Source organism: Myotis daubentonii, chromosome 17 (genome assembly GCF_963259705.1).
Source record: "Myotis daubentonii chromosome 17, mMyoDau2.1, whole genome shotgun sequence".
Taxonomy (NCBI): domain Eukaryota; kingdom Metazoa; phylum Chordata; class Mammalia; order Chiroptera; family Vespertilionidae; genus Myotis; species Myotis daubentonii.
In genome coordinates, this window is record NC_081856.1 from 6,070,169 (window position 1) to 6,098,065 (window position 27,897).

The following is a 27,897-nucleotide window of genomic DNA, read 5'->3' on the forward strand; positions in this document are numbered from 1 at the left end:
AGTCTCAACAAATGCGGTTACTTGACCCACTGCCAATTAAAAGCTGGCAATTAGCAGGAAGAGAGTGTATCTCTCTACTTCCAGTCCATGTGCTGGTGGAGGAAATGTCCTCTATGTTTAAAACACTGTGCACGTGAGCATGGGGAACAATACACAGGGGGTCCCCCCAAAATGTAGACACACTTTCACAGCTGATAGCTCAGTTTTGAAAATGAAATGTATTTTAATAAACTAAGGTTGATCAGTCACGGGTAGCAACGCTTTTTTTCCCTCTATTGATTAAGGTATTACATATGTGTCCTTATCCCCCCATTACTCCCCCCAACCCCCAACTCATGCCCTCACCCCCCTGTTGTCTGTGTCGATTGGTTTGGCTTATATGCATGCATACAAGTCCTTTGGTTGATCTCTCCCCCTTACCCCCGCCCTCCCCTACCTTCCCTCTGAGGTTTGTTGGTCTGATCGACGCTTCTCTGTCTCTGGATCTGTTTTTGTTCAGTTTATGTTGTTCATTATATTCCACAAATGAGTGAGATCATGTGATATTTATCTTTCTCTGACTGGCTTATTTCACTTAGCATAATGCTCTCCAGGTCCATCCATGCCGTTGCAAATGGTAAGAATTCCTTCTTTTTTACAGCAGCATAGTATTCCATTGTGTAGATGTACCACAGTTTTCTAATCCACTCATCTGCTGATGGGCACTTAGGCTATTTCCAAATCTTAGCTATGGTGAATTGTGCTGCTATGAACATAGGGGTGCATATATCCTTTCTGATTGGTGTTTCTAGTTTCTTGGGATATATTCCTAGAAGTGGGATTTACTGGGTCAAATAGGAGTTCCATTTTTAAATTTTTGAGGAAACTCCATACTGTTCTCCACAGTGGCTGCACCAGTCTGCATTCCCACCAGCAGTGCACGAGTGTTCCTTTTTCTCCACATCCTCGCCAGCACTTGTCATTTGTAGATTTGTTGATGGTAGCCATTCTGACATGTGTGAGATGATACCACATTGTCGTTTTGATTTGCATCTCTCAGATGATTAGTGACTTTGAGCATGTTTTCATATGTCTCTTGGCCTTCCTTATGTCCTCTTTTGAAAAGTATCTATTTAGGTCTGTTGCCCATTTTTTGATTGGGTTGTTTATCTTCCTTTTGTAAGTTGTATGAGTTCCCTGTAAATGTTGGAGATTAAACCAATGTAGCAGGATACAAAATTAACACCAAGAAATCTATGGCTTTTTTATACACTAATAGTGAATTACAGAAAGAGAGATCAATAAAACAATCCCATTTACCATCGCACCAAAAAAAATAAGATACCTAGGAATAAACTTAACTAAGGGGGTAAAAGACCTGTACTCAGAAAACTACAGGACACTGAAAAAAAGAGATAGAGAAGACATAAACAGATGGAAGAACATACTGTATTCATGGATTGGCAGAATCAACATCATTAAAATGTCCATACTACTCAAAGTAACCTACAGATTCAGTGTACTCCCCATTAAAATACCAATGGCATATTTCACAGACCTAGAACAAACTCTCCAAAAATTCATCTGGAATAAAAAAGACCCCGAACAGCTACAGCAATCCTGAGAAAGAAGAACAAAGTAGGAGGGATCTCAATTCCAGATATTAAGCTGTATTACAAAGCCACTGTTCTCAAAACTGCCTGGTACTGGCACAAGAACAGACATATAGACCAGCTGTGGGCAAACTACGGCCCGCGGGCTGGATCTGGCCTGTTTGAAATGAATAAAACTATTGAAAAAAAAGACCGTACCCTTTTATGTAATGATGTTTACTTTGAATTTATATTAGTTCACACAAACACTCCATCCATGCTTTTGTTCCGGCCCTCCGGTCCAGTTTAAGAACCCATTGTGGCCCTCGAGTCAAAAAGTTTGCCCACCCCTGATATAGACCAATGGAATAGAATAGAGAACCCAGAAATCGACCCAAACCTCTATGCTCAATTAATATTTGACAAAGGAGGCAAGAATATACAATGGAGTCAAGACAGTCTCTTCAATAAATGGTGTTGGGAAAATTGGATAGACACATGCAAAAAAAAAAATGAAACTAGACCACCAACTTACACCATACACAAAAATAAACTCAAAATGGATAAAGGACTTAAACATAAGATGGCAAACCATAAAAATATTAGAGGAATCCACAGGCAGCAAAATCTCAGACATATGCCGAAGCAATATCTTCACCAATACAGCTCCTATGGCAATGGAAACTAAGGAGAAAATAAACAAACGGGACTACATCAAAATAAAAAGCTTTGCACAGCTAAAGAAACCATCAACAAAACAACAAGAAAGCCCACTGCATGGGAGAACATATTTGCCAATGTTATCACCGATAAGGGTTTACTCTACAACATTTACAGGGAACTCATACAACTTAACAAAAGGAAGATAAGCAACACTTTTTATTAAAAATTGATTTACATGTCATATGCCCACTAACATTGACAGGGTTATATAAGTACAGCCGTATGGAAGTACATCCCCAAATAATTTCATTCATTTCTAGCAATTTCAGGGTTCTTGTCAGCAAAGCCCCACATTGCTTTTCTCTCCTAATTTTCAAGATGTAGATCTTAAAGCTCCAAAGGATGATATTCTAATCTTAGTGTGAAAGCACGTTGGGCATTTAACATAGTGTGTGATTTTCAAGGGTTCTATACTGACTGAGGGCACTGGGCTCCCTTCTCAGCCATTGCTCTTCAAGTGGGATTGCCCTCGAGAGTCACCTACCAGCAAAGGAAGTGCAGCCCCCATGTGGCTGCTCACACGCTCAACCCTGACTGAGCAGTCGTGCTCTCTCTCAGTCCACGCTCTCAGTGGAGTCCTGAGAGGTCCTTCCAGGGTCAGTTGGAAAACAACAAGTGCCCCAACCTGATGATTGGCCCATGCATCCTGCCCACATCATGGGAATAAACCTGCCTGTTCTCCAAAAACAAAACAATAGCCGGGCCCAGCAGGCTGAGGGCTGGTGACGGTCAGGAAGCAAGCCTGCTCTGTGGTAGCCTGCTCTTTGTCGGCACCTTCCCATGGCCCCCACCTGTCAGTTACAGGGAACAAGCATGTTGGCAGATGTTTGTTGCACAGACTTTGAATTCTGTGTGTAATGAGCTCAAGTGTTCTGGGAACCCAGGAAAGGGGATGTTAACTGCGTAGGGGAGTCCGTGACAGCTTTGGGGTAAACAACGTTGGCACAAAGTCTGAAGGCTGAAAGGAGAGGTCAAGTGGAGAGGGAGGTGAATGGCCTTCTAGGCAAAAGCAGAACAACACAAAACTTACAGCAAGTCATGGTGGCGGAGGCCATGGTGGTGGCCGTGTCGGAAGCCATGGTGGTGGTGGAGGCCATGGTGGTGGCAGAGGCCATGGTGGTGGCCGTGGCAGAAGCCATGGGGGTGGTGGAGGCCATGATGGTGGCAGAGGCCATGGTGGTGGCCATGGCAGAAACTGTGGTGGTGGCCATAGTGGAAACCGTGGTGGTGGTGAAAGCCGTGGTGGTAGCTATAGTTGAAGTCGTGGTGGAGGCCGTGGTGTGGCCATGGTGGTGGCCATCCATGGTGAAGGTCATGGTGTGGCTGTGGTGGTGGCCATGGTGGAGGCCATAGTGTGGCCGTGATGGAACCCATGATGGAGGCCTTGGTGGTGGCTGTGGTGAACACCATGGTGGAAACTGTGGTAGAGGTTGTGGTGGAGGCAGTGGTGGAGGCCATCCATGGTGAAGGTCGTGGTGTGGCTGTGGTGGTGGCCATGGTGGAAGCTGTAGTGTGGCCATGGTGGAAGCCGTGGTGGAGGCCTTGGTGGTGGCTGTGATGGAGGCGTGATGGAGGCTGTGGTGGTGGCCATGGTAGAGGCGTGGTGGAGGCCATGATGGAGGACATGGTGGAAGCTGTGGTGAAGGCCATGGTGGAGGCCATGGTGGTGGCCGGGGTGGTGGCTGTGGTTATGGCTGTAGGCGGGCCTCAGTGCCATGCCATCACATAAGATGCATTTCAGTTGCATAGGGAAAGTGTTTCTGGAGGGACGGATTAAGAAGTATTTTTTGCCCCATGCATGTTTTATACATGATTTTTAAGTGTATTCCTATCAATACAGAAAGAACAAGCATTTGCCCATTCTGGAGGAAACAGCCACATGCAAGCAGCTCCATTTCTCTGTTAGAGAACACTAATCGCTAACAGAAAAGACAAGTCTGGTGAATTGACTTCCACACCAGGCCTGTGATTTGAAGAAAGCAATGGGGCTGTGGTTACAAAGCGAATCACAGTGTTAGCCACGATTAGAGTGATGTAGGGGGTGAACTTGGAAACCCATGTCATTCAGGGCCATTAACCCCTGAGTAAGACGGCCCTAGCTTGTCGTCATTTTGCAGGGTTTTTGTGTTTTTCTTGTTTCAGAAAATTCAGGTATGCCTCTTCTGTTTGAAAGCTTATTTATAAGCAAGTCTAAGTCCTTGGTTCTGGGATAGCTCCTTTACCATTTGACTACCAGCGAAGCCCACAGTCCTTAAGACGTATCCCCTTCCTCAACGCTGGAGGATCTCCAAATTCTCAGCAATGTTTGCAGAAGTTATCGAGTCTTTCTGTCCCTGACAGAGGAATGCGGAGCCTGGGAGCAGGCCAGCTCTTTTTTTTCTGATGTCAGCTGGGCAGTGAGTGTGAGAAAGGAAAGTAGCACAAGTCACAGGAACATCACTTTTAATCAAAGGCTTGAACTTCCTCAACGTAGCCAAGACTCTTATCAGCGGGGTCAGCGTCCGGAGGGAGGAAGTGGAATGCAGGTGCAGGACGTGGTCTGCAGTGGGTCAGGCCCTCTCATCAGTCACCCAGAAGTGAGGAGGGGTTGGCATAGGTGCTATAGGGTGTATTGTTCTAAATAATGTTCTTCTGTGTTTCTGGTGGTGTTGAGAAACTAAACATTTATGGAAGGGAGAATATCTTAAATGGATGGAATAGAGTGGAATGAAGTAGAACAGAACAGAATAGAATTACAAGGTCCTCTATAACTCTCATTCAGATATAGTCATGCTTATTCCTCAAGGGCTCCAGAGGCTTCTAAATCAAAGTCAATAAATATTCCACAATTTGAAACATTTTTGAAACTAAGAGTTTTGATTGTCTCCAAATAAAATTTTATTTTTATTTTATTAATCTTTATTGTTACGCAGGGGTCCTCAAACTTTTTAAACAGGGGGCCAGTTCACTGTCCCTCAGACCATTGGAGGGCCGGACTATAGTTTAAAAAAAAACTATGAACAAATTCTTGTGCTCACTGCACATATCTTATTTTGAATTAAAAAAACAAATGTTTTCGGCGGGCCGCATGTGGCCCATGGGCCATAGTTTGAGAACCCCTGGTTAAGAGTATTGCAGATGTCACCCTTTTTCCCTCCACCTGGTTCCCGCTCTGCCCCAAGGCATCACCACCATGTTATTTGTGTCCATATGTAATGCATATATGCATATAAATTCTTTGGTTAATCTCTTAGCGCCCCTTCCCCCTTCCCTCTGAGATTCATCAGTCTGTTCTATGTTTCCATGTCTCTGGTTCTATTTCAGTCATCAGATTATTTTGTTCATTAGATTTCTTGTTTCTTTATTTTGATTTTTAAATTCAATTGTTGATAGATATGTATTTATTGCCATTTTATTGTTTATATTTTTATCTTTTTTCTTCTTCTAAATGATTTTCTCTTGCTGATTTTAAGATTCTCTCTTTATCTTTAACCACTGCCATTTTAATTATGATGTGTCTTGGTGTGGGCCTCTTTGGGTTCCTCTTGTTTGGGACTCTCTGTGCTTCTTGGACTTGTAAGTCTATTTCTTTCACCAAGTAGGGGAAGTTTTGTCATTATTTCTTGCTCTCTCTCTTCTCCTTCTGGCACCCCCATAATGTGAATGTTGGGATGCTTGAAGTTGTCACAGAGGCTCCTTACACTACCTTCATATAGTGCTTGGATTCTTTTTTCTTCTTGCTCTTCTGATTGTGTGTTTTTTGCTTCCTCATATTCCAAATCATTGATTTGATTCTCAGAATCCTCCACTCTACTGTTGAATCCCTGTAAAGCATTCTTTATTTCAGTTAGTACATGCTTAATTTCTGACTGGTCCTTTTTCATATCTTTGATATTTTCACTAAGATTCTTGAAAGTCTCACTAAGTCCCTTGAAGCTCCCATTAAGATCTTTAAGCAACTTTAAACCATTGCTTTGAACTCTGTATCTAGTAGTTTGTTTGCTTCCATTTCATTTACTTCTTTTTCTGAAGATTTCTTCTGTCCTTTTATTTGTGACCTGTTTCTTTGTCTCTGCATTTTGGCTGCTTCCCTGTGTTTGTTTCTATGTATTAAGTAGAGCTGCTATGTCTCCTGGAATTGGTAGAGCGGCCTTGTGTAGTAGATGTCCTGTTGAGCCCAGTGGAACTTGCTTCAGTGGGGCTTTGGTACTTACTGAGTCTACCCCTTGAGTGTGGTGCTTGTGGATGTGTAGAGTTGTAATCTGGTATGGTCTGAAGCTGTCCACTGGGTGCATTGGCTCTGGGGCCTCGAGGGAGGTGCAAAGTCAGCCATTGCCTGAGGCCACCCAGCAGAGTTACAGAGTGATCTGCAGATGGCTGCTACTTGTGTTGGGCTTGGAAGTGTCCAGACGAGGCCAAACTCTCTTGCGCTTCTTATTGATAGCACACTGATGCCAGATGCTGCTTGTTTGAGAGATTTTAGGAAATTTTGTCTGAAGCCTAAGCCGGGACAGGACATTCATATGGAAAATCCACTGCAAACAACTTGGTGGGGCTGCAAATTAGATGGGGCAGAGTCTCAGGGAATCATCAGGGCAGAGCAAACGGTGTAAGCCAGGCTGATGGAAACTCAGATTTGGCTGCTAGTCAGCTCTGCAATGGGAGAGGTCTCAGCATAGGAACAGTGACCCCTGCGAGCACTCCTCTCTGTGAGAAAGCCAGCCCCAAGTTCTTGCTCAGATGCCAGTTCTTCCCCGTATACCCCTGAATTCCCTCAAGCCATTGTTCCAGTGCTGGAGCTCAGAGGGAGTGAGTCCTTGTAAGTCTGTGCTCTGGCCCTTCAAGAGGAACTGCCTGGGTCTCTAGCAGGCTCCATGTCACTCAGCCATAATCCCCGCTGGTTTTTATAGCCCAAAGTTATGAGGGCTTCTCTTCTCAGCTCTGGAACCCTGGGATGGGGGTCTGGTGTGGGAGCTGGGACCCTTTGCTTCTCACAGGATGCCTCCACAATGGAGATATCCTGCCCAATTATGAAAACACCCACACATGGGTGTTTGACCAGCTGGGTCTGTGCCTCCACCCCTCCTACCAGTCTTGATGTATTTTCTTCTTTACTACTCTAGTTGTAAGACTTCCATTCAGCCAGCTTTCAGGCGGATCTGAACGATGGTTGTTCTGTATTTTAGTTGTAATTTTGATGTGGTTGTGGGAGGTGGCAAGAACCAGTTTTACCTACATCGCCATCTTGGTTCTCCTTCCACATAAATTTTAATAGCATACTCTGTTTGGAGGTAGATTTTTTAAATGTAAAAACTCCAAGATGAAGTGAAATGAGAAAAACAGCTTTTGTTTCTTGCCTTCAAACCTTCAAGCACTCAGCCGGCGCCCTGACTGTCATGTGGGATGGTAGAGATGGCCCTGCCCCAGTCTGGTTGTGATGGAGAAGTGGAGCACACGACGCTTCATACTGGCTCCATCTTCTTCACCTCCTCCCACATCAAGTCGGGCACCCATTCCTGTGAATGTCTCCAAAAAGTCTCCTTCCCACCCTCTCTACCTCCCCACCTGAGCATCTCTCCACTAGGCTAGTGCTTGTAGCCTCCTAGCGGATCCCTGTAAATTAGGTTCTTGTTGCCACATATGACCCCAGATGTAGTGGTGTAAAGCAACACAGATTTATTCTCTTAATTGTTTTTGGAGGTCAGAGGTGCATATGGTTCTCTGTGGGCTGAGGCCAAGGTGTAGGCAGGGCCGTGTCCTCTTCCAGCGTCTGGTGGCCACCTGTGTTCCTTGTTTTGTAGGCCCTTCCTCTGTTGAGAAAACACCTCATCTGCTGTTTCCGTCCTTGCATACCTGTCTCCTCTGCGAACTCTGCCTCTGCCTCCCTCTTATACATCACTGGCGATTAGATTCAGGCCCATTTGGGTAATTAAGGAGGCTCTCCCCGCCTCAAGGTCCTTAACTTAGTCACATCTGCAGAGTAACCTCTGCCGTCTAAGGGGACAGTCCCAGGTCACAGGGTTACAGAGGAATGAAGAGTTCCGAGCTCACTCTCTGCCACGTGAGGGTACAGCTCTCCATGTACTGGAACCCGGCCCTCACCAGACCAGGATGCTTACCTTGGCCTTTCCAGCCTCCAGAACTGGGCAGAATAAATGTTGGTTGTGATATTTCTGACGTAGCAGCCCAGACCTCCCCAGACCGCTCTGTTTCTCCCTCGCATGTGCTCCTGGCCCCTCCATGTTCCTCCCTAGCAGTGTTCGTTGTGGTTGTGGGATTGTGCTTGTGGCTTTCATTGATCTCTGCCCCTTCTCCCTACTGCTGTCAAGCTCCATGGGTGGAGGGACCTTGTACCCTTTTAGTACACACACGCACGCACACACACATACATACATACGTGTATGTCCCTACGACCCCTTGTGACTGCAGTACCTAGTAAAAATATTTGTTGAATGAAAGATTACTTTCAAGCAAACACTCTTTTCACAGGTCTACTAAAACATCTTTATTTCTTGTTATCCCGGGGAGAAAGGAGAGTGGTGTATGTGTGGATCGAAATAAAGATTCAGGCTTTAAAATTTGTATCTTTGAAATCTCATATGCAATTTCTTTGGTAAAGTGTCCCATGAAAATGGTCTTTAAATAAGATAAGAGGCGTTTTAGTTGGGAATTAATGTATTCCCACAGACTTAAACCGCACGTTGCACGGACACAGAGGTGTTTATATCGTGTCTGTCACTGTCTGCTGTTTTACGGGAAGCATGTACATGTTTCTGGCTGTAAACAACATATTTGCCTCTTGACGTTGGAGAATACAGTGTGGTTTTTCATACTATACCTTCTCTTTATAAAATATCCTCCATGCAGGTAACACATGAGCACAAGATTTCAACTGTTAAAAAACTGCATGTGTGACTTGACATCCACATACACTGAACCATCTTCTGTGCAGGGCCCTGGGATAAGCACTCCTGGCCGCCAGCCAGGCCTCATTGTCATGCAGGACTGGCTGGCTCCCAGGGAGAATGTGCGTATACAAAGCCGGTAAAACTACTTACACAATCTCACCTATAAATTCTGTCTTTAAGTAGTAAATTAAGTAGTTCCATTCTAGACTATACAGACTAGTGCAAAGTTCCTCCTTTACTGAATTAGTGATCTTTATACTAATACAAGGCTCTTGGGTTTTTTCCTTTTTATTGAATTTATTGGGGTGACACTGGTTAACAAAATCATACATGTTTCAGGTGCACAATTCCACAACACATCGTCTGTACACTGTAATGTGTGTTCACCATCCCAAGCCACGTCTCCTTCCATCACCATTTATCCCCCCTTTACCCAAAGTTTCTATTTTTTTTTAATATATTTTTATTGATGTCAGAGAGGAAGGGAGAGGGAGAAAGAGATAGAAACATCAGTGATGAGAGAGAATCATTGATCGGCTGCCTCCTGCACCCCCCTCACCGGGGATCCAGCCCGCAACCCGGGCACAAGCCCCAACCAAGAATCGAACCGTGAGCTCCTGGTTCATAGGTCGATGCTCAACCACTGAACCATGCCGGCCGGGCTCTATTTGTTTTAAAAAGCTATAAATTGAGTCCATAGGCCCAAAATGTAAGAAATGTTGGTGGAAAGCAATGTCTTCTACATGGCTTGCGCTGGTCCATAGCTGTAAGTACACACAGCTGAGGATGGGGCAGTGGGAGCAGGTGGAGGGGAGGGTGAGCTCTGCTGGAGTGATCTCTGAGGCTTGCCCTCTGCCCTGTGAGGGAGACGCATGCAGCACCCCATGGGTTTGAGGGAGATGGCTGCCGTCCCAGTTCTAGGCCGTGGGGTCCAGCAGGGAGGTTGCCACTGCGGACATTCCTTCCTCCGCTGCCCGCAGCTCCACTGTGGCTCCTATTTCCTGCAGGCGGTTAGAGCTCAGGAAGTGGGGTGAGTGGGCAGTGACACAGACATTGATGCCACCCACCCCATTGGGCTCACGTCAGGCAAAAGCTTTTATTATTGTTGTTGTTATTATTATTTTAATTCTCTCTTGAGGACATTTTTTCCATGGATTTTTAGAGAGAGTAGAGGGAGAGGGAGAGACAGAGAGAAACACTGATGTGAGAGAGACACATCGATTGGTTGCCTCCTCCATGCCCCCGACTAGGGCCGGGAGCCTGCAACCTGAGCTACGTGCCCTTGGCTGGAATCAAACCCTGGACCCTTCAGTCCACAGGCTGGCGCTCTATCCACTGAGTCAAACTGGCTAGGGCAGGCAAAAGCTTTTAGACAGTGAGCCGGGTTTCACAATCTCCTCCTGGTTTTATTGCTATTTCTATTTATTGGATGATCCCTTCCCACTCCAGGCAACTCCTTCCCTGCCTCTGGCTGCCGCATGCTCCCCACCAGCGCCTCCCTTTCTGTGAGTGTCCCCTGTCTGCACTAAGCCCGTGTCAGATGGCTACAGCATTTGTCTTTCATTAACCATCACGCCAGTGTTATCCCTCCCTCCGTGAGGTCTTGCCCGAGAGAAGAGGCCGCAGCTCACTGCCCGTGTGACCTGCACCAGGCACTGTAGTGAGAACACTGTTGCAGACTTGGTACTGGGTGCCCCTCCTGCCACCCGTCATGCCTGCTTCATAGACGAGGACCAGACCTTGACCTTCACCCCCAGCAAGTGGCAAAGCTAGGGTTTGATTCCAGTTTTATTTGATTCTTTTGGGGATATTTAGTGTTTCACCAGGAATGCTGGCTTAGAAATGTAAGCATGCTTAAACCCTGTTGATCGACTTTCTGGCTTTGTTCCTAGGCATTGGGTTTCATATCTGCACCAGGCATCTTCCGGGCACCTTCCAGGCATGTCACATAGGTAGCTGCCAACTTAAATGATGTTTTCAAAGGTTTAATAGTTATAACTAAGAACAGTAGTTTATTACTAATAATCTTTTTACATGGTCTGTTGAAGTTACAAAATATTCTTCATTCTTATTTGATTCTCTAATAATGTGTGGATTCTTGGGAGTTAAGGGCGGAAGTGGGTAGAGTGGATCAGAAGCTGCTGTGGTATTCCAAGTGAGAAACGGTGGCGGCCATAGAAGAGAGACGTTTATAGGTTTCAAACATCTGTTGTGGGTAGCAGAGAGGAGGCTGCAAAGACTCCATCCCAGCACCTCCACCATCCCTTCTGCATCGTCTCCCGTGCTGCTGTGGCCAGAATGTCCTGAATCACTTGCAGCTAGAATCCCGTGTGACTTAGGTTCTGCCAAGCCCCTGACCCACGAGGCATGTGACGGAGGCACGAGTAAGCCAGTGAGGGCAGCAATGTGCAGAGCACGCGCTGGCAAACCCACGCCCACGGTTCTGGTGCTGCCGGCAGCCATGGGGAAGGTCAGGCTTTCAGGACCTGTCGCTGGTTCCGAGTGGTGGGAGGTGGTGGGAGGTTCTGACTTGAAGTAGAAGAGGGAATAGGTGGGAAGTGCTTATAAGTTGACTCCCACGGCAGCAATAGGGGAGCAGGGTCAGAGGTCCAGAAAGGGTCTTTTTTAAGATTGTCCTTTCAGGATCTGGAGGAGGATTGGAGATTTTATGTGTGAAGAGATTTTAATCGGTGACTTGTACTTCACAGCCATTATTATTACTCCCACGACTGTCCCCGCGGTTGCCTCGGTATACTCAAGAGTACTGTGAATACAGAAAAGCCATCACTCCCATCTCGGGGTTCACAGACCCTCTCCCCTTCGGCTCTTACAGGCGGGCCCCATCGCTACGTTATCATCACTTCCTACGCTAATTAAGTGACCACTTGTCAAGTGCCCAATATGTGCCAAGTATGCACCTATCAGGCGCCTGGATACAAAACTGAGCAAAATTATTCTCTGCCTGCAAGCAGCTTGTGGACCACAGAGAAGAGAGATGGGTAAAGCATAAATACTTTACACAGGTGTTATGTTGTGTCAGGGCTCAGGCAGGCGCAGGACCGCTAGGAGAAGGGTGTTAACACACACACACACACACACACACACACACACACGCGTGTATTATGGCTGGCTAAGCAAGCCTGACGCCCACAGGCAGTAAGCAGGATGGAAGGGTGCTGAGTGGGATGAAAGGTCATGGGCACCTTTTTACGGGGTTGGCCCCGTTTTCCGCTGAGCCGTCTACTTTCGTCTGAAAGAGTGTGTTGAAGCGGCCGGTTTTTCTTCCCCACATTGCCACCTTATACACCAGTTGGACCTTAATTATGATAAGCAGATGTACACACTTATTCTAGTATGTCCTGCTTACTTTCTTGGATATGCACTAGCTGCATTTATTAACAGATTTTATTTGGTCATCTGTGCTGCTAGTGGAATTAATTGGCTCCCTGCAAACTAGGATCACAATCCAAGCTAACGTGCAAATTCATTCGTTTTCAGGTTTTGTTTTTCATTTCACTTGTTTTCTGCTCAAAGGAATGATAAGTTGTATTTTAAATGTATGTTTAAGGAGGAACCCTTGGCAACCAATATTCTATTCTACTTAAAATCTGCTTCTTAATCTGCTCTGTGAGCAAAAGGCTGTGAGACTGTGGTGGCTGCTGATGAATTTGAAAATCCCTGGGCAGTCTGTGCTGCGGAGGGACACGAGCTGAGCCTGGTGTCGCCAGGGCAGTCCGGCTGCTGTAATCAAGAGGAACTGGGGGGCCCTAGCCCAGTGGCTCAGTTGGTTGGGGTATCATGCCAGGCACCAAATGGTTGGGGGTTTGACTCCTGGTCAGGCACATGCCTAAGTTGTGGGTTCAATCCCTGGTTAGGGTGCATACAGGAGGCAACCGACCAATGTTTCTCTTGCACCTTGATTCTTCTCTCTCCCGCTCTCTCTCTCTATAAAATCCATACAAATATATCCTCAGATGAGGATTCAAAAAAAATTAAAGAGAAAAAGAGGAACTGGTGCTGGGAAGGTGGGGCAGTGATGGAAACGGGTCCAGGGATGGGGCTTGTTCAGATGCAGCCAGGGTTGACGGTGGCTGGACCAGGAGTCCACTGTGGATGGCGGAGGTGAGACAGGACTGGATTCTGGGTCTATTCTTGAAGGTAAAGTCCACAGGATTTCTCCAGGGGTTGGATGTGACTGGTCGAGTTAAACTTCAATTTATACAAAACAAATGTGCTAGGCCCAGAATTCTCCAGACTGAAGTTAGACCCAATAACACTGGCCCGACCCTCACTTTCCCTCTGTTGTCTACATTTGGCTGGAAGAAATATACAAGAACGTTGCTGAGCTTGAATTGACTATTGACTTTACAGAAATGGACATTTCCCCTCGGGACTTGTCAGAAAGGCTTTTTAAAAATACCCGCGTGCGTGCTCTCACTTGCAGAATGTTAATAGAAGGCTCGGAGCCCCGGCCAAGTTGCCTTCCACCGAGGAGCTCTGCAGGCGCTCCGTGCTAACTGATGAGTAACCGGCATCAGTCAAACCAGGTCATGCGCTGTGGGGTAGTAGCTTGTGAAGACATTAATTTAAAACGTGCTGTCGTAAACCCAGCCCCAACAACACTCGTGGCTGAGATGGGCAAGTTGGAAGGTGGGCGGGCATGATGCCCCAACCCAACACGGGGCTCAACTCCGACGTGCTGGGTTTTATTTGCTGCCCCAACATCACACCGCCAGCTACTCTGTCTTGGTATAGAGAAGCCATACGCTTGTGGATGACGTAGTCAACGAAACCTCGGGTTGGTTCCGAGGGCTAAGGGGATGATAGAGTCAAGAGGCCACCGATGGGAAGCAACGGTGTTTGCAGTGTTTCTACTTCCTGCCTCAGGACTGGGGAGTTGGCCAGCCCACTGGTTTTTCTGGGTGCCTGGCATGACATGGAGAATTTAATCTGAAGTGAGGAGTGGAGTTCCGTGGACTATTTTTGGACATGGTTTTATCAATCAACGAAAGAGTCTGATCTTTCTTTGAGCATGACCCTGAGTGGTAGTATTTTTAATTAATTAAAAAACCAATAGTTCCTATTATTCACATAACCTTAGCTTCTTTTGTGACATGTTTTAACATCTGTGGGTCAGATTCCGTTTCCACGCTGCAGTTCACACGTCAGTCACTAAGTATGGAATTTATGCGCTCTGAAAGCAAGTTTTAAAATAAATGCTAATGTGAGAAAAAGCTATCTGAAGTAGGAAATTTTCTCTTACGAAGTTTGTCTGGTGTGCCCATGTGGTTTCGAATGGAAGATTCTCCAAGCATTGCCTCCCACAGCTTGCTCTCCAAAGGTGGTTGTTGCTGTGGCCTGAATTTCATTCTCCCAGAATTTCTTGCTGTTCAGAAGCCGCCAAAGGCAAATGGGTTGGCTTTCTGCAGATGATTCCTGGAAGTTCAGTGAATCTCCAGGGCCAACTCCTCAAATCTTATTGGATTGAGATGAGTGAATACAATTTCCAGAAGTGAGTGTTGACACATGCTTGCTGGCATCTCACGAGGGCAAATCCGCGGGGAGGGTGTTGGTGTCCTGGGATGCACTTGAGTGTAACAGAGGGCGGGATTGGTCAAGCCAGTGGCTGAGGGGGAAGCCACCCTCTATCCTGGGGCGCCCGTAGGGTCCTGGGGAAACCAGATGGTTTCATATTGAGAAAAGCTGGTGAGCTCAGTCACGGTCTTAGAAAGTAGCATCCAATTTACAAAGGACACCATTTAGAGAAATTCAAGATTTAAATAGATGCCGTTAACTTCTTGTTTAAAATACTGCAAATTTCCCAAGTATATCATGTTCATAGATATGCTGTTTATCTTCTCCTGGGAAAACAAAAGCTGTTCGTTGGAGTAAAAACGTTGAGTTTTATGTGTCAGCTCACTCAGTAGTTGGTAGTAGTCTCGGATAATTGAACATGAAGCTTTGTTTTCCTGCAGGAAAGGACGTGGCTAGCGAGTGTGTGTGTGATGTGGACGAAGGCGTCTGTGTTGGGTGGGAGGAGGTTTCAGCTGAAGCTACTGTGGGTTTTCATGCTGAGGGGAGCCAATCACCCGTGGAAAGTCATAGTGTAAATGGATGTATTGTTGTAAGTAATTCATTTCCCCCTTTAATATACACATAAGTAAAAGCTGGTAGAATAAAAAGTATGAGGTATCAGGTTCTTAAGAAAGTTAATTACATAAAAGATGATGTGTACTTTTCATAATAGAATAACTTCATAGGTTTTGAAACATAAAACTATACACAAACATTGTAAGAATTACAAAAAAAAAAAATAGGAAGTAAAATTGGCCTATAATTCTGCTCCCAAGAAAACCATTCTTAACATTTTGGCAAGTGTTTCCAGATTTTTTTCTCTCTTTATAGATACACATCCCTCCTCTCAGAGATCATGTTACATCGACTCATTTCTGTTTCCTTGTTTTCAATTAATGTATTAAATGTTTTTCCATGTCAATAAATATAGAAATATGTCTTTGTTTTTCACCATACATTTTATTGGTGCATATTTAACCCTAAAGTTATTGATGGGTGTTTAGGGAATGTGCATTTTTTAATGTTATAAGAAATCTGGGGTCAATGCCTGTTTGTGCTTTGTAGTTTATCCCCTTCGATACCAGCACAAAGGGTGCAGGACACACTGCCATTGGCTCCCTTCCCCGGCCCCGCCTCCCATGGAGGTTCACTCCCAGCAACAGAGGCCGTACCCTCACCTGACAACCAGCTCAGAGATTAGTCCTCATACTTTTCTTGAAACTCATTTTAAAATTGTCTCTTTATTTTAATTTTTAAAAATTTGAAAACCTTAAAGAAAGTAAATAGTTCCCATGATTTCATCACCTAAACATTGTGTGGACATGGGGTCTAATGACACTAGAGGAGAAAGGAAGGCGCCCCCGTCCCCACTCGGGCCTCTGCTCTCTAAGGGTGGAGCTCCTTAGCAATCCGCCTTCTCTTCTTCTTTTTTGTAATCCTCACCTGAGGATATGCTTTATTGATTTTAGAGAGAGGGGGAGGGGTTGGGGGGAGAGAGAGAGAAACATCGATGTGAGAGAGGATATCGATCAGCCGCCTCCTGCACGCACAGGACTGGGGATCGAACGGGGAACCTGTTTGGTGCACAGGACGACGCCTCAACCAACCAGCCACTGGAGGACTGCACTGTCTTCTGCATGCAGTGGAATCGAGCCTGACACATCCGCGTGCCATTTGCCTATTTCTCCTAATGAATCACGGGCATGTGTTCCTCCTCACAGAGCATGGCTGTGTCCGATGCCCTTTTAGTGGCTTAGGCCTTGTCCATGGGGAGGGGGGGGGCGGCGTTTGCACTGTGTCTCCCCATGAACAAAACGTTGGTTGTTTGATTCAGCACTTCCACCCTCCAGGAGCTTTTCCTACAAAATGTTTGCTTAAGGGCATAAAGGTATAAGCATATACCCATAAGGAAGGTCACTGTGGCATTGTTATTATTTCTTGTTTGTTGTTAATCCTCACCCAAGGATATTTTTTCCATTTATTTTTAGAGAGAGTAGAAGAGAGAGCGAGAGACAGACACTGAGAGAGGAAGGGAGGGAAGGAGGGAGGGAGAGAAGGAAAGAGAGAGAAACATTGATTGGTTGCCTCACACACACACCCCAACCAGGGCCAGGGATCGAACCTGCAACCCAGGTACATGCTTTTGACCAAGAATTGAACCCAAGATCCTCCACTGTGTGGGCTGATGCTCTAACCACGGAGCCATGGGGTCAGGCTGCGGCGTTGCTTTTAATAATGAGACATTGGAAGCATCTCAGTGATGTTGAGGAGAGATGGGTTTATAAATATGATCTTGTGAAATGTAACGTCGTCAACATGTTTAAATGTAGATCTGCTTCTAACATGAAAAGATGCCCATGGCTTACTGTGCAGTGAAGAGACACGTTGCGGGGAATACATATCGCGCCATCACACGGGTGTCGGAGCACCGGCAGCACGGACGGCGCCGTCCAGGCGACCTCGGGGTCTTCGTGAGCTGGAGGCGCTCTCTCCCGGCTGGACCTGTCCGGCCGGTTCGGGGTGCAGTGGGGAGGAGCAGGCAGCTTTCCCTCTTCTATCTTACACACTTTCTTATTGAAATTTTAACAAGGTGTGTTTTGTAATAAATAAGCTTTTTTAAAAAAAAAATTAAAAGTACACCTAAACTCGACAAAAAAATCATTAAAATAAAATGTATAAGTGAGACTGGGAGTCTCTGAGACTCCCCCGCTTACCAGCTTATGAGTCCGTGGGAACAGTTAAGTAGAAATTAGTGTTTCTTATAGGAACTAAATACCTCACTGCAATGTGGAGGGAGAGTGAGGAGGGCAGAGGAGGAGGAGAGGAGCCCTGAGGCCAAGAGGGATCGGCCCTGGTCCCAGGACTCCAGCCCCTCCCTCGGGAGAGCGCCATGCAGTGAAGACGAGCCACGTGGACCAGAAGCCTGTCTCCCACACACGCACCCCCAGCCCCTCCCCAGGAGCCTTGGCCGCCCGACGGTCCGAGTTCCCATCTGCCAGCGTCCACCAGAAACAGGGCGGCCAGAACCCAGCCCCACCCTCGCCGGGGCACAGCCAGGGATTCCTTCCTTGCCCACAAGATAGAATTTCTACAATTCCGACTGAGATTCCTCCTAACCCTCCGCCTTGCCTTTTCTCCTGTTTTCCTTGGTGTTTGTCAGGCTCCGAGGTGGGACTTTGCTCTGGCGGTTCCCTCCCGCCTCCTCGCAGGTCAGGTGAAGCCGCACGTCCAGTCAGCGACGCTCCCGACGGGACGTTCTTGGCCTCCGGACCAGGTGGCCTTGCCAGGTCCGTGCTCCCGGCAGAGAGCCGGGTGTCTCTGTGACTGTTGGCACCAGCCTGCCGTCTCCTTCGCCTTCCGAGCTCTGGGCGCGGAGACCGGACGCCTGTCTCCCTCCCCTGGCGGACTGAGGTCCTGGGGTGCACTCCCTGCTGAGGGTCAGTGAATCGGGGGGCAGGGAGCCTCTGCTCCAGGCGGATGGACAAGCAGACGAGCGCACCTGGGGAGAGCCGCACCCACTCTGCCACCACCTGGCACGGCCCTCTGGCCTGTGCTGCTCGCTCCCCGGCACTTCTGCAGGGTCCACAGCCCAGGGACGCCTTCCTCGGAGCTGTGTCCCTGGAGCTGTGTCCCCAGGGACGGAGCGTCCTCACTTCGCTCGGCAGGCCCTGTCACTCTCCTTTTGCGCGTCCCTGCGTGGATGTCGCTGTCGAGCTCCCCCATGCTGTCCGGTTTCCGTTCCTCCTGGCTGGTTCTCTGGCTGAGCCCCGGCCTCCTTGGGAGCAGTGTTCCCAGGTGCCCCCCCTGTTCCGGGAACACCAACAGCAGCTGGTCCCTAGGAGCCCTCCCTCACTGGCAGCCCCTGTACGCAGCCCGGCCTGCCTAGCCGCCCCAGGCAGTGTCCCCGCCACCAGGGCTGTGCACGCTGGGCCCCCCTCTGGGCAGGGAAGGACCCGTTCTCTCCGGTGGGGGAATTCAAAGTGTCCCTGCTCCGAGATGGACTGGATGTCAGCCCAGCCCACGAGGGAGCGGGGTGGGAAGGAGCGGGGGTGTGGTGGGGGGAGGATATAGCCAGGCAGCGGCATTCAGACACCCTCTTCCCCCCACACACACACTCCCCGCCTGTTTTTACTGTAACAGCTTTATTGATATGTAACTGATGCCCATTACAAGTCACACTTTAAGGTGTGAATTCGGAGTTTTTAGTAGGTTCACAGAATTGTGCAGCAGCACCAAATCCAGACTAGAAGCATTATGTCCCCCTCTCTCCTCCCAAGTAATACCTTCCTCCTGAGGAGACAGTCAGACTCCCGTAGTCCTAAGTGCTAGGCAAACCCAAATGCACTCTTTCTTCCTCGGGTTGACCTATTTGACCACTTTCTGCAGATCAGTAACGCAGCGTGGATCACAATGCCCTCAGGTCCATCTGTGCGGCCCGAGGCCGGGATCTCACTCCTGAACAACGGCCACTGTGCAGGCAGCAGTGCGCATGCACCCATTTTCAGTTGATAAACATGGGGTGGTTTCCCACTTCCTGGCTCTGACCAGCGCCGTGTGATCAGTCCTCACACGATTCTGTGTGGCCGTGTGAGCAGTCCTAACAGGATTTGTATGGGCATGTGCTTTCGTCTCCTTGGGGCGCCACCAGGAGGGGAGTTGCTGGCCCATGGCTCCTGTGTCATCACCGTGAGAGCTCCCTGTCCCGCATCCTCTCCAGCCACCTCCCAATTCCTCGGGCCACTTCTGAGCCCAACGTCTCAAGATTTTACCTCATGTCCTCTCTCCACGCTGCTCTCCTGTGAACTCTCCTTCTACAAAATCTTTGAAATATAATATCGGATATGAAAAGAAGGACATTAAAGATGGCATCACTGTCTGTGTAAACTGTAAATATAATGACACAATGAACATCCCCATGTCCCCACGCCTTACAAACCATGGAGCCTAGGACTCCAGGTCTCCATAATCTCTTCCTCGCTCTGCATTTTTGTTTTGTTTTGTTGTTTTTTTTTTGGTCATTTCTAACTCATTTTGACTCCACTTTTAGACAAGGAGTCTGGGCTGAATAGTCTGTGAAGCCATTGCATTGTGAAACTTCCCTGATTACTACAGAGACATGGGTTTTTTGTTTGGAATGCATTATAGAAGATTAATAGCCTCCATTGTTGAATATTACTATAATGTATTTTATTATGAAGTCTTGGCTAAGAGTGTGACATACAGTTGTAGCATCACTTCTCCATTAATTGGCTGTAGATGCTTGGGTTTGTCCCTCCGTTTGTGAGCTAGCAGCTGAGCTTGCTGTAATGTTCTCCCCTCCCACCTCTCTTTGGACTGATCATTCCACCAGCTCTGTTGGCCCCCAGGGAGGCATGGATGTCAATTATTGCTACAGATGAATATTAATGACTCCTTAAATATTTAATTAATGTACTTGGCACTTAGGGAGAGATTGTTGGTAACCATCAGAACCAGGCTTTGCTTTCCTCTTTTATGCCTGGTGTGTAGCATGTTTACGCTGTAGCATCGGTTGGGACTGAGCTGCTCTGGGAGTGAGCCAGCTCCCGCTCTCATGCCCGCCTCCAGGCAGGAAACATGGTGCAGAAAGTGATTAGAGATGGATATTAAAAATATTTGCAATTACATTTGTCAATTTTCTAAACTGCATTGTTGTTGCTCTAGCCGGTTTGGCTCAGTGGATACAGTGTCAGCCTGTGGACCAAAGGGTCCCAGGTTCGATCCATTCAAGGGCATGCACCTTGCTCGCAGGCTCCTCCCCGGCCCGGGCCATGGTCGGGGCTCATGTTTCTCTTACATTGATATTTTTGCTGTCTTTCCCTCTCTCTTCCACTCTCCCTAAAAATCAATGGAAAAATATCCTCAGGTGAGTATTAAAAAATCCTATCTAATAAAAGAGAAAAATGGTAATTGGCGTACGATGATACCCTTTTCATTGGCTAATCAGGGCTATATGCAAATTAACTGCCAACTAAGATTGGCAGTTAACTGCCAACAAGATGGCGGTTAATTTTGCATATGTAGGCACAATGCAGGGAGGCGAAAGGGAAAGCAGAAAGAAGCCCCCTGCCACTGACAGTGATCAGAAACCCAGGGGGGAGCTAAGAGCTAGGGGGCAGGGCAAAGGCGGCCCTGGGGCCGCCTTTGCCCTGCCCCCCAGCCATGATCAGAGAATCAGGTGCCTTTGCCGCCCTGGCCAGTGATAGCAGGAAGTAGGGGTGGAGCCAGCAATGGGAGCTGGGCACGGTCGAAGCTGGCAGTCCCAGGAGCTAGGGGCCCCTTGCCTGGGCCTAAAGCGGAGCCCACGATCGCGGGGCCGCTGCAGCTGTGGGACCCTGCTGCCTGGGCCAGACGCCTAGGCCAGAGGTGTTAGGCCTGGGCAGGGGCGGAGCCTGCAACGACAGGGAGCTGGGGGTCCCCTGCCCAGGCCTGACGCCTCTGCCAGAGGCCTCAGGCCTGGTCAAGGGGCCGATCCGGTGACTGGTGATCGGAGGGTGATGAGGGTCAACTCCTCTGGCCGAGGCATCAGGCCTGGGTGGGGGGCGGAGCCGGGGATTGGGGGGATATGAGGGTCCCCTTGCTCAGGCCTGAAGCCTGGGTCAGAGGCATCAGGCTTGGGCGGGGGGTGGAGCAAGCGATCAGAGGGAGATGGGGGTCCCCTGCCCAGGCATGATTCCTGGGCCAGAGGCCTCAGGCCTGGGCGGGGGCCAGAGCCAGTGATCAGGGGGAGATGGGGGTCCCCTGCCCAGGCATGATTCCTGGGCCAGAGGCCTCAGGCCTGGGCGGGGGCCAGAGCCAGTGATCAGGGGGAGATGGGGGTCCCCTGTCCAAGCCTGACGCCTCTGGCGGAGGCGTCAGGCCTGGGCAAGGGGCCGATCCTGCGATTGGAGGGTGATGGGGGTCAACGCCTGAGGGCTCCCAGTATGTGAGAGGGGGCAGGCTGAGCTGAGGGACACTCCCCCCCACACACACACCCAGTGCACGAATTTCGTGCACCGGGCCCCTAGTAATAATAATAATAATAAATAAACTACATTGTTATTGAACATTGATTGCATTATTGGAAGTTTGAAATATTTTCTTATTCCTCTGTATAATGTATTGGTGTCATTAAAACAATTAGCTCTTAAAGACACTCATTTTTCTTGGCCTTTTATATTATTAAGGCGCTCTGAGAAACGTGGTCACTGGTTAGTGATTTACAAGTGGGCAGGCGTGACTGACGGTTCTCTGTGGAGCTGGCTCGGCCTCTGGGAGCACAGGGCGGCCCTCCTGCCTGACATGCAGCTGGCGAGCCCGGCCCAGTCCCTGCGACAGCGCAGGTCCTCCCGGGCGTTGGCGGCCCTCCTCTGTGGGCAGGCCCTGTGACTCCAGCACACACACACCTCCGAGCTTCCTTCAGTCTGAGAATCTCTGGCCACTGATCTCATGCTTTGCCAAGTCTCCACTTTCACTGAACATGCATCCTAGTCTCATGTTATTACGAAAATTCTTTGTGGCTTTAGCTTTTAAAGTTCTAACTCTATTTGATCGCCTTCTTTGTGCTTCCCCCCTACCTGAAGTTAAGAAGAAACAAACAAGCAGAGCTTCTACACGAGTGGGTGGGCGAAGATTACTCACCCAGAAACTAAGTGCTGAGGGATGCCCTGTGGTGTGGACCTGTGACATGTCTTACGGGCGTGTTTTGAAATCCCTGAGAGTGAGGGCCCAGGGCACCGGCTCTCTTCGTGCACTTAAGACTGGACCAGGTTCGCTCCAATCCCCATCACCTCACCCAAACCTTTCTGTAACGTCAGTCTCCTTCTCAGTCTTCCTGAATTCTGAAATCGCCGGATTCAATTCCCTGCAGTTTCATTTTGTATTTGTCTTGCGCCTTAAGCATCTTTGTATTTAGTCAACAATAAGGAAGGCTTATGTCTTTTTTATTGTCATATCAATGAAGGCATTTCCTTAAGATATTAACTGCTGCAAATAGAGGATAAAATCCAAGTCTTCATGAGCGAAAGAGTAGGTGAAGATCGGTATTCACAGTCAAGGGTAGCCTTGGTGTTTTTAGTCATCACTGTCTTCTGTGAACATAATCAGCATGAAATATTTAAGAATTTATTGACTTTGAAAATTTTAGAGGCTTTCGGACACGCTGGCTATGTAGGTAAACACAGTACTTGCCACCTCCCACAACCACATCAAAATTTACAACTAAATACAGAACAACCGTCATTCAAAACCACCTGAAATCTAGCTGAACAGAAGTCCTACAACTAGGGAATTAGAGAATAAGCTCACGGCGACTAGTAGGAGGGGCAGAGACACGGGTGGAATCGCAAAACTGGCTGGACTGACACCACATGCAGTGTTTGTTTAATCGGGAGGAATATCTAGGCTGTGGAGGTCCCCCAGAGGAACAGAGGTGCCTGCCTCACACCAGGCCCCCAACCCAGGTTTCCAGTGCTGGGAAGAGAAGTCCCCGTAACTTTGGGCTGTAAAAACGAGGAGGGATTTTGACTGAGTGACACAGAGGCTGTGGAAGTCCCAGGTAGTTCTCTTAAAGGACCTGTGCATGGACTTACTCAGAACCTGGGATAATCAGGGAGGAACTAATTTGCCTGGAATCAGGGCAAGAGCTGGAGGGGCAGCTTTCCTCAAGACAGAGGCCTGGCAGAGGCCACTGCTCCTTTGCTGAGCCCTCCCTGCCATAGAGCTGACAGGCTGGGCCATATCTGAATCTCCATCAACCTGGCTCACACTTTTATCCTTGCCCTGGTGATTCCCTGAGACCCCACACTTCCCTGCTTGCAGGCTCATCCACGCAATTTCCAGTGGCATTTCCATTCAACTGGCCTCTCTTGTCTCATCCTTTTGACTTTCCTAAAATCTCTCAAACAAGCAGCAGCTGGCCTCAGGATGTCCTGTAACTCTCAGTAAGTGGCCCCAGGCCTGGCACTAGCTGCAGCCCACCCTGGTTCACATCTTGGCCTCTCCTGGGCACCACCAAGATCAACACAAATAGCAGCCATTTGCAGATTGCTTTGTAGCTCATGCTGGGTTGCTCTGGTCAGGGCATAGGCATAGGCTGACTTTGTACCTCCCAGGAGGCCCCAGAGCCAGTGCACCTAGTGGATAGCTTCACACCACGCCCGATCACAACTCTACACATCCATGAGTGACATACTGAAGGGGAAGACACAGTGAGCACCAAAGCCCCACTGAAGCAAGTCCTGCTCCATAGGAGTGTCTCCTGCACAGCAGCTTTTCAGCTGTTATTGCAGCTGGTCCTCACAACCAATTAGCCTGGGTATCAATCCCTCCCAGTGATGCCAACATTAATCAAGGCTCAACTACAATAGAACTGTGCACATAGCTCACACAGGGGTGCACCTGGAGTGCCCAGTTCAGGTGACTGGGGAGGCTAAACCACTGGGCCCTACAGGACACCTGCTACACAAGGCCACGCTACCAAGTCTGGGAGACATAGCAGTTCTACCTAAAACACAGAAACAAACACCGGGAAGCAGCCAAAATGCGAAGACAAAGAAACATGTCACACATGAAAGCACAGAAAAAGAACTAAGTGAAATGGAAGCAAGAAAACTACCAGATACAGAGTTCAGAACAGTGGTTGTAAGGCTGCTCAAGGGACTCAATGAGAACTTCAAGGAACTTCGAATGTCAAGGAAATTCATAAGAATATCAGCAACATAAAGAAGGACCAGTCAGAAATTAAGCATGCACTAATTGAAATAAAGAGTAATTTACAGGGCAACAACAGTAGATTAGAGGATGCTGAGAATGAAATATAAGGAAGCAAAAAAAAACACCCAATCAGAAGAGCAAAAGAAAAAAGAATAAAACAATATGAAGATAGTGTAAGGAGCCTCTGGGGCAGTTTCAAGTAACAACAGTCACATCATAGGAGTACCAGAAGGAGAAGAGAGGGAACAAGATAGTGAAAATCTATTTGAAAAAATAATGACAAAAAACTTCCCCTACCTGGTGAAAGAAATAGACATACAAGCCCAGGAAGCGCAGAAAGTCCCAAACAAGAGGAATCCAAAGAAGCCCACACCAAGACACGTCTAATTAAAATGCCAAGGGCAAAAGACAAAGAGATAATCTTAAAAGCAGCAAGAGAAAAGCAGTTAGTTACCTACAAGGGAGCACCCATATGACTGTCAACTGATTTTTCAACAGAAACTTTGCAGGCCAGAAGGGAGTGGCAAGAAATATACAAAGTGATGAAAAGCAAGAACCTACCACCAAGATTAGCAAAGCCATCATTTAGAATTGAAAGTCAGATAAAGAGCTTCACAGACAAGAAAAAGCTAAAGGAGTGCATCATACCAAACCAGTATTACATGAAATGTTAAAGGTTATTGAAGAAGAAGGAGAAGGAGAAGGTGAAGAACGAAAGAAAAGGTAAAAAATATGAACAATAGAATGGCAATAAATGTGTATCTATCAACTATTGAATCTAAAAATAAAAATAAACGAGCAAGGAATCTAATGAACAGCGTAAACTGATGAATAAAGTAGAACCAGAGGCATGGAAACATGGAACACACTGACCAATCTCAGAGGGAAGGGGGTGGGAGGTGGGAGGAATTAACCAAAGAACCTATATGCATATATGCATTACCTGTGAACATAGACAGTAGGGTGGTGAAGGCCTGAGGCAGGGCAGGAACCAAGTGGAGAGGGGCAATAGAAGAGGTATATCTATAATACTCTAACAATAAGGGCTTAAGATAAATAAAGGAATTTGTTGATTTAATTGAGTTTTCACAGCTGTAGAAAGCAATGATGTTATAAATTTTTGGATTTTTTTTTTTTTTACAAGTCTTATGCTTTCAAGCCTCCGAAGTTTCTGTTCTCCCGAAAGGCTTCTCTTGTGTTTTATGCTTTTGTCGGCAGAGGACAGAAGATGCATTAATCGTACATTACTCTGTGGTGTCAGGTATTTTATCTGTATGTTGCATTTTTCCCATTTAAACTACACAACCTTCAAGAGGACCAGGGAGGGTGGTGTCTGCGGTCTGTGCTGGCGGCCGCCTGCACGTGGTCCTGCAGAACTCACAGGTGTGTGAGTGAGAATTTGTGTTCATTTCACAGGTGGGGAGCATTAAGCGAGACATGACCTTCACGTTTCACCCAGAGGACCTAAAACGGGACTTGAGTAAAAAACTGTCTCATCAGCCCTGGTTCCCCTTGGCCATGGAGGAAGACGTGAAAACCGCCGACACCAGGCCAGCCACCCGAGGCCCGGACCATGACAGGGAAAACGCCCGCTCCATCTGTCTCCTTGAGCAGAAGCGAAAAGTGGTCTCCTCCAGCATCGACGTTCCCCCGGCCAGGTAAGGCCCGCGGGCCCTCCCTCCGCTAGGAGCGCGGTGTGAAGTAGAGAAACCTAGGAGAGGTTTGCTCCAAGAACTTCCTTCTGGTGCTTGTGTGAATAGAGCTTTTCAGAACCAACCCGAGGCCGCGGCAGTTGGAACTCCTGTAGTGCTAGAAAAGAAAATTTCATTAGATTTTTGGCGAATGAATAATAAAGAGAAAAAGGGGAGGGGGCCATTGAAGACATGAGATGTAGACTGAGCAGAGCTTAACAGTAAGCACTCTGGTCTCGGGTCGGCTGCGACCCAGGTCTACCCCGGCCTTTATTGTTTGTGGCCTCGAGGTAAGGGTGGTTTTATGTTTTTTAAAGGGTTGAAAAAATGAAGCATGTGTGACATAAATCAGAGGTGGCCTGCAAAGCCTAAAATATTTATGTGTGATGCGTTACAGAAAAGGTTTGGCGTGGTTTATATCAGGGTAACTCTTTAAACTCAGATCTACCTTGGAACTGGGCCTGAGGTTTGATCTGAAATACCAAACGCTTTTGTCACATAATTCTACGTAAGCCCCATCGGTGCCTTTGGTCCAACGTTGTGGCAGGATGACAGTGGCATGGAGAGGCACACACGCCGAGACCTGTGCTTATTTTCCTGCTTATCGTTTATCTCACCTGGATTTGGGGGGCATCCAAAAGCTGACGTGTCTATGATAGTAAGGTATTGTAATTCCAGTTTACAAACGAGTAAACAGACTCAGAAATGTGGGGTGATCGCCCAGGAGCACACGTGTAACCAAAGGCCCAAGGCTCGGTTACGTTTCTAACCCCAAGTGAGTTTTTTATCCTTGTTCCGTCATTCGTGTTATGGAAGAGCCTTCATTTGTTGCCATTTACACACCGTGATGCCTTTTCATATCACTTGCTCTCCAACCTCCCAAAGAAAATAACTCAGACGTTAGGCAAACCTTATTAGACTACCTGTTCATTAGAGCATGGTGTTTGTTATTCTCTTTTGCCAGATATTGGGTTTTTCTGTCGTTTTATTTTTTTGTGGTGGGTTTTCTTAAAGTACGGATACTTAAATTGGTTGGATTTCACCCAAATAGCAATTGCAGTTTGATTATGCGAAGTAGTGTCTTCTAATTATAACTCTGAGGCTAAAGAAATTATTAGCAAACCAGTAGCAATGGGGATAAAGAAAATGTGGCCCCGAGTACTCCCAGAGCCAGCAGCAGTTTATTAGAAGGCGCCAGATTGTTGTTAGTTTGCTGTTGGCAAAAAGAAAAATGAGCCATACGGCACTGTTTGTTTTGCGGGGTTTAAAAATGCAGTGATGTCATATCTATCACTTGCTGGATACAATGAGATCATGTTTGTCTTATGAGATCCTTCTGGGAATTGTATAGTTTGAATTTCAGAATTAGAAAATTACCTGAGCTGCAAGCAATATCCTGTATGCACAGTGGAGAACTGTGACTCCACATTTCAGTGGTGTTACCTACACTTTTTCCCTTGGTCTGTATATACTGTGCACCTATAGACAAGTCTCCTGTCTCACATTTGAAATTAAGTGAGAGATTAGGCAAGATGGGCATCGCTGTTACTGAAACTCCAGAAGCCCCGCAGCTCCCCAGCAGATGTTTAACTGCATGCACAGCGCCTGGGGCCGCACTCTGTAACCAATGGGAAACTGCCGAAGGAGCGGGAGTAAAAATGTGGCTCTGAGCTTATCTTAGTCAACATTAAAAGGTGTGCACTGGGAGGGAATGCCCTGTTGGAGAACACTGATGCTGTG

General features: G+C 47.5%; 1 protein-coding gene across 4 annotated transcripts in view; it reads left to right on the forward strand.

The window, feature by feature from the left end:
* ZNF704 (zinc finger protein 704) overlaps positions 1–27,897 on the forward strand; it is a 125,040-nt gene that overhangs the window by 16,945 nt on the left and 80,198 nt on the right. For all 4 annotated transcript variants that reach the window (XR_009449633.1, XM_059672656.1, XM_059672658.1 and 1 more), the window contains exon 2: positions 25,883–26,124. Coding sequence is in view for 3 of the 4 variants with exons in the window: in XM_059672656.1 (XP_059528639.1) it covers positions 25,883–26,124 (242 nt within the window). In the remaining variant the exon portion in view is untranslated. The remainder of the gene's footprint in view (positions 1–25,882; positions 26,125–27,897) is intronic.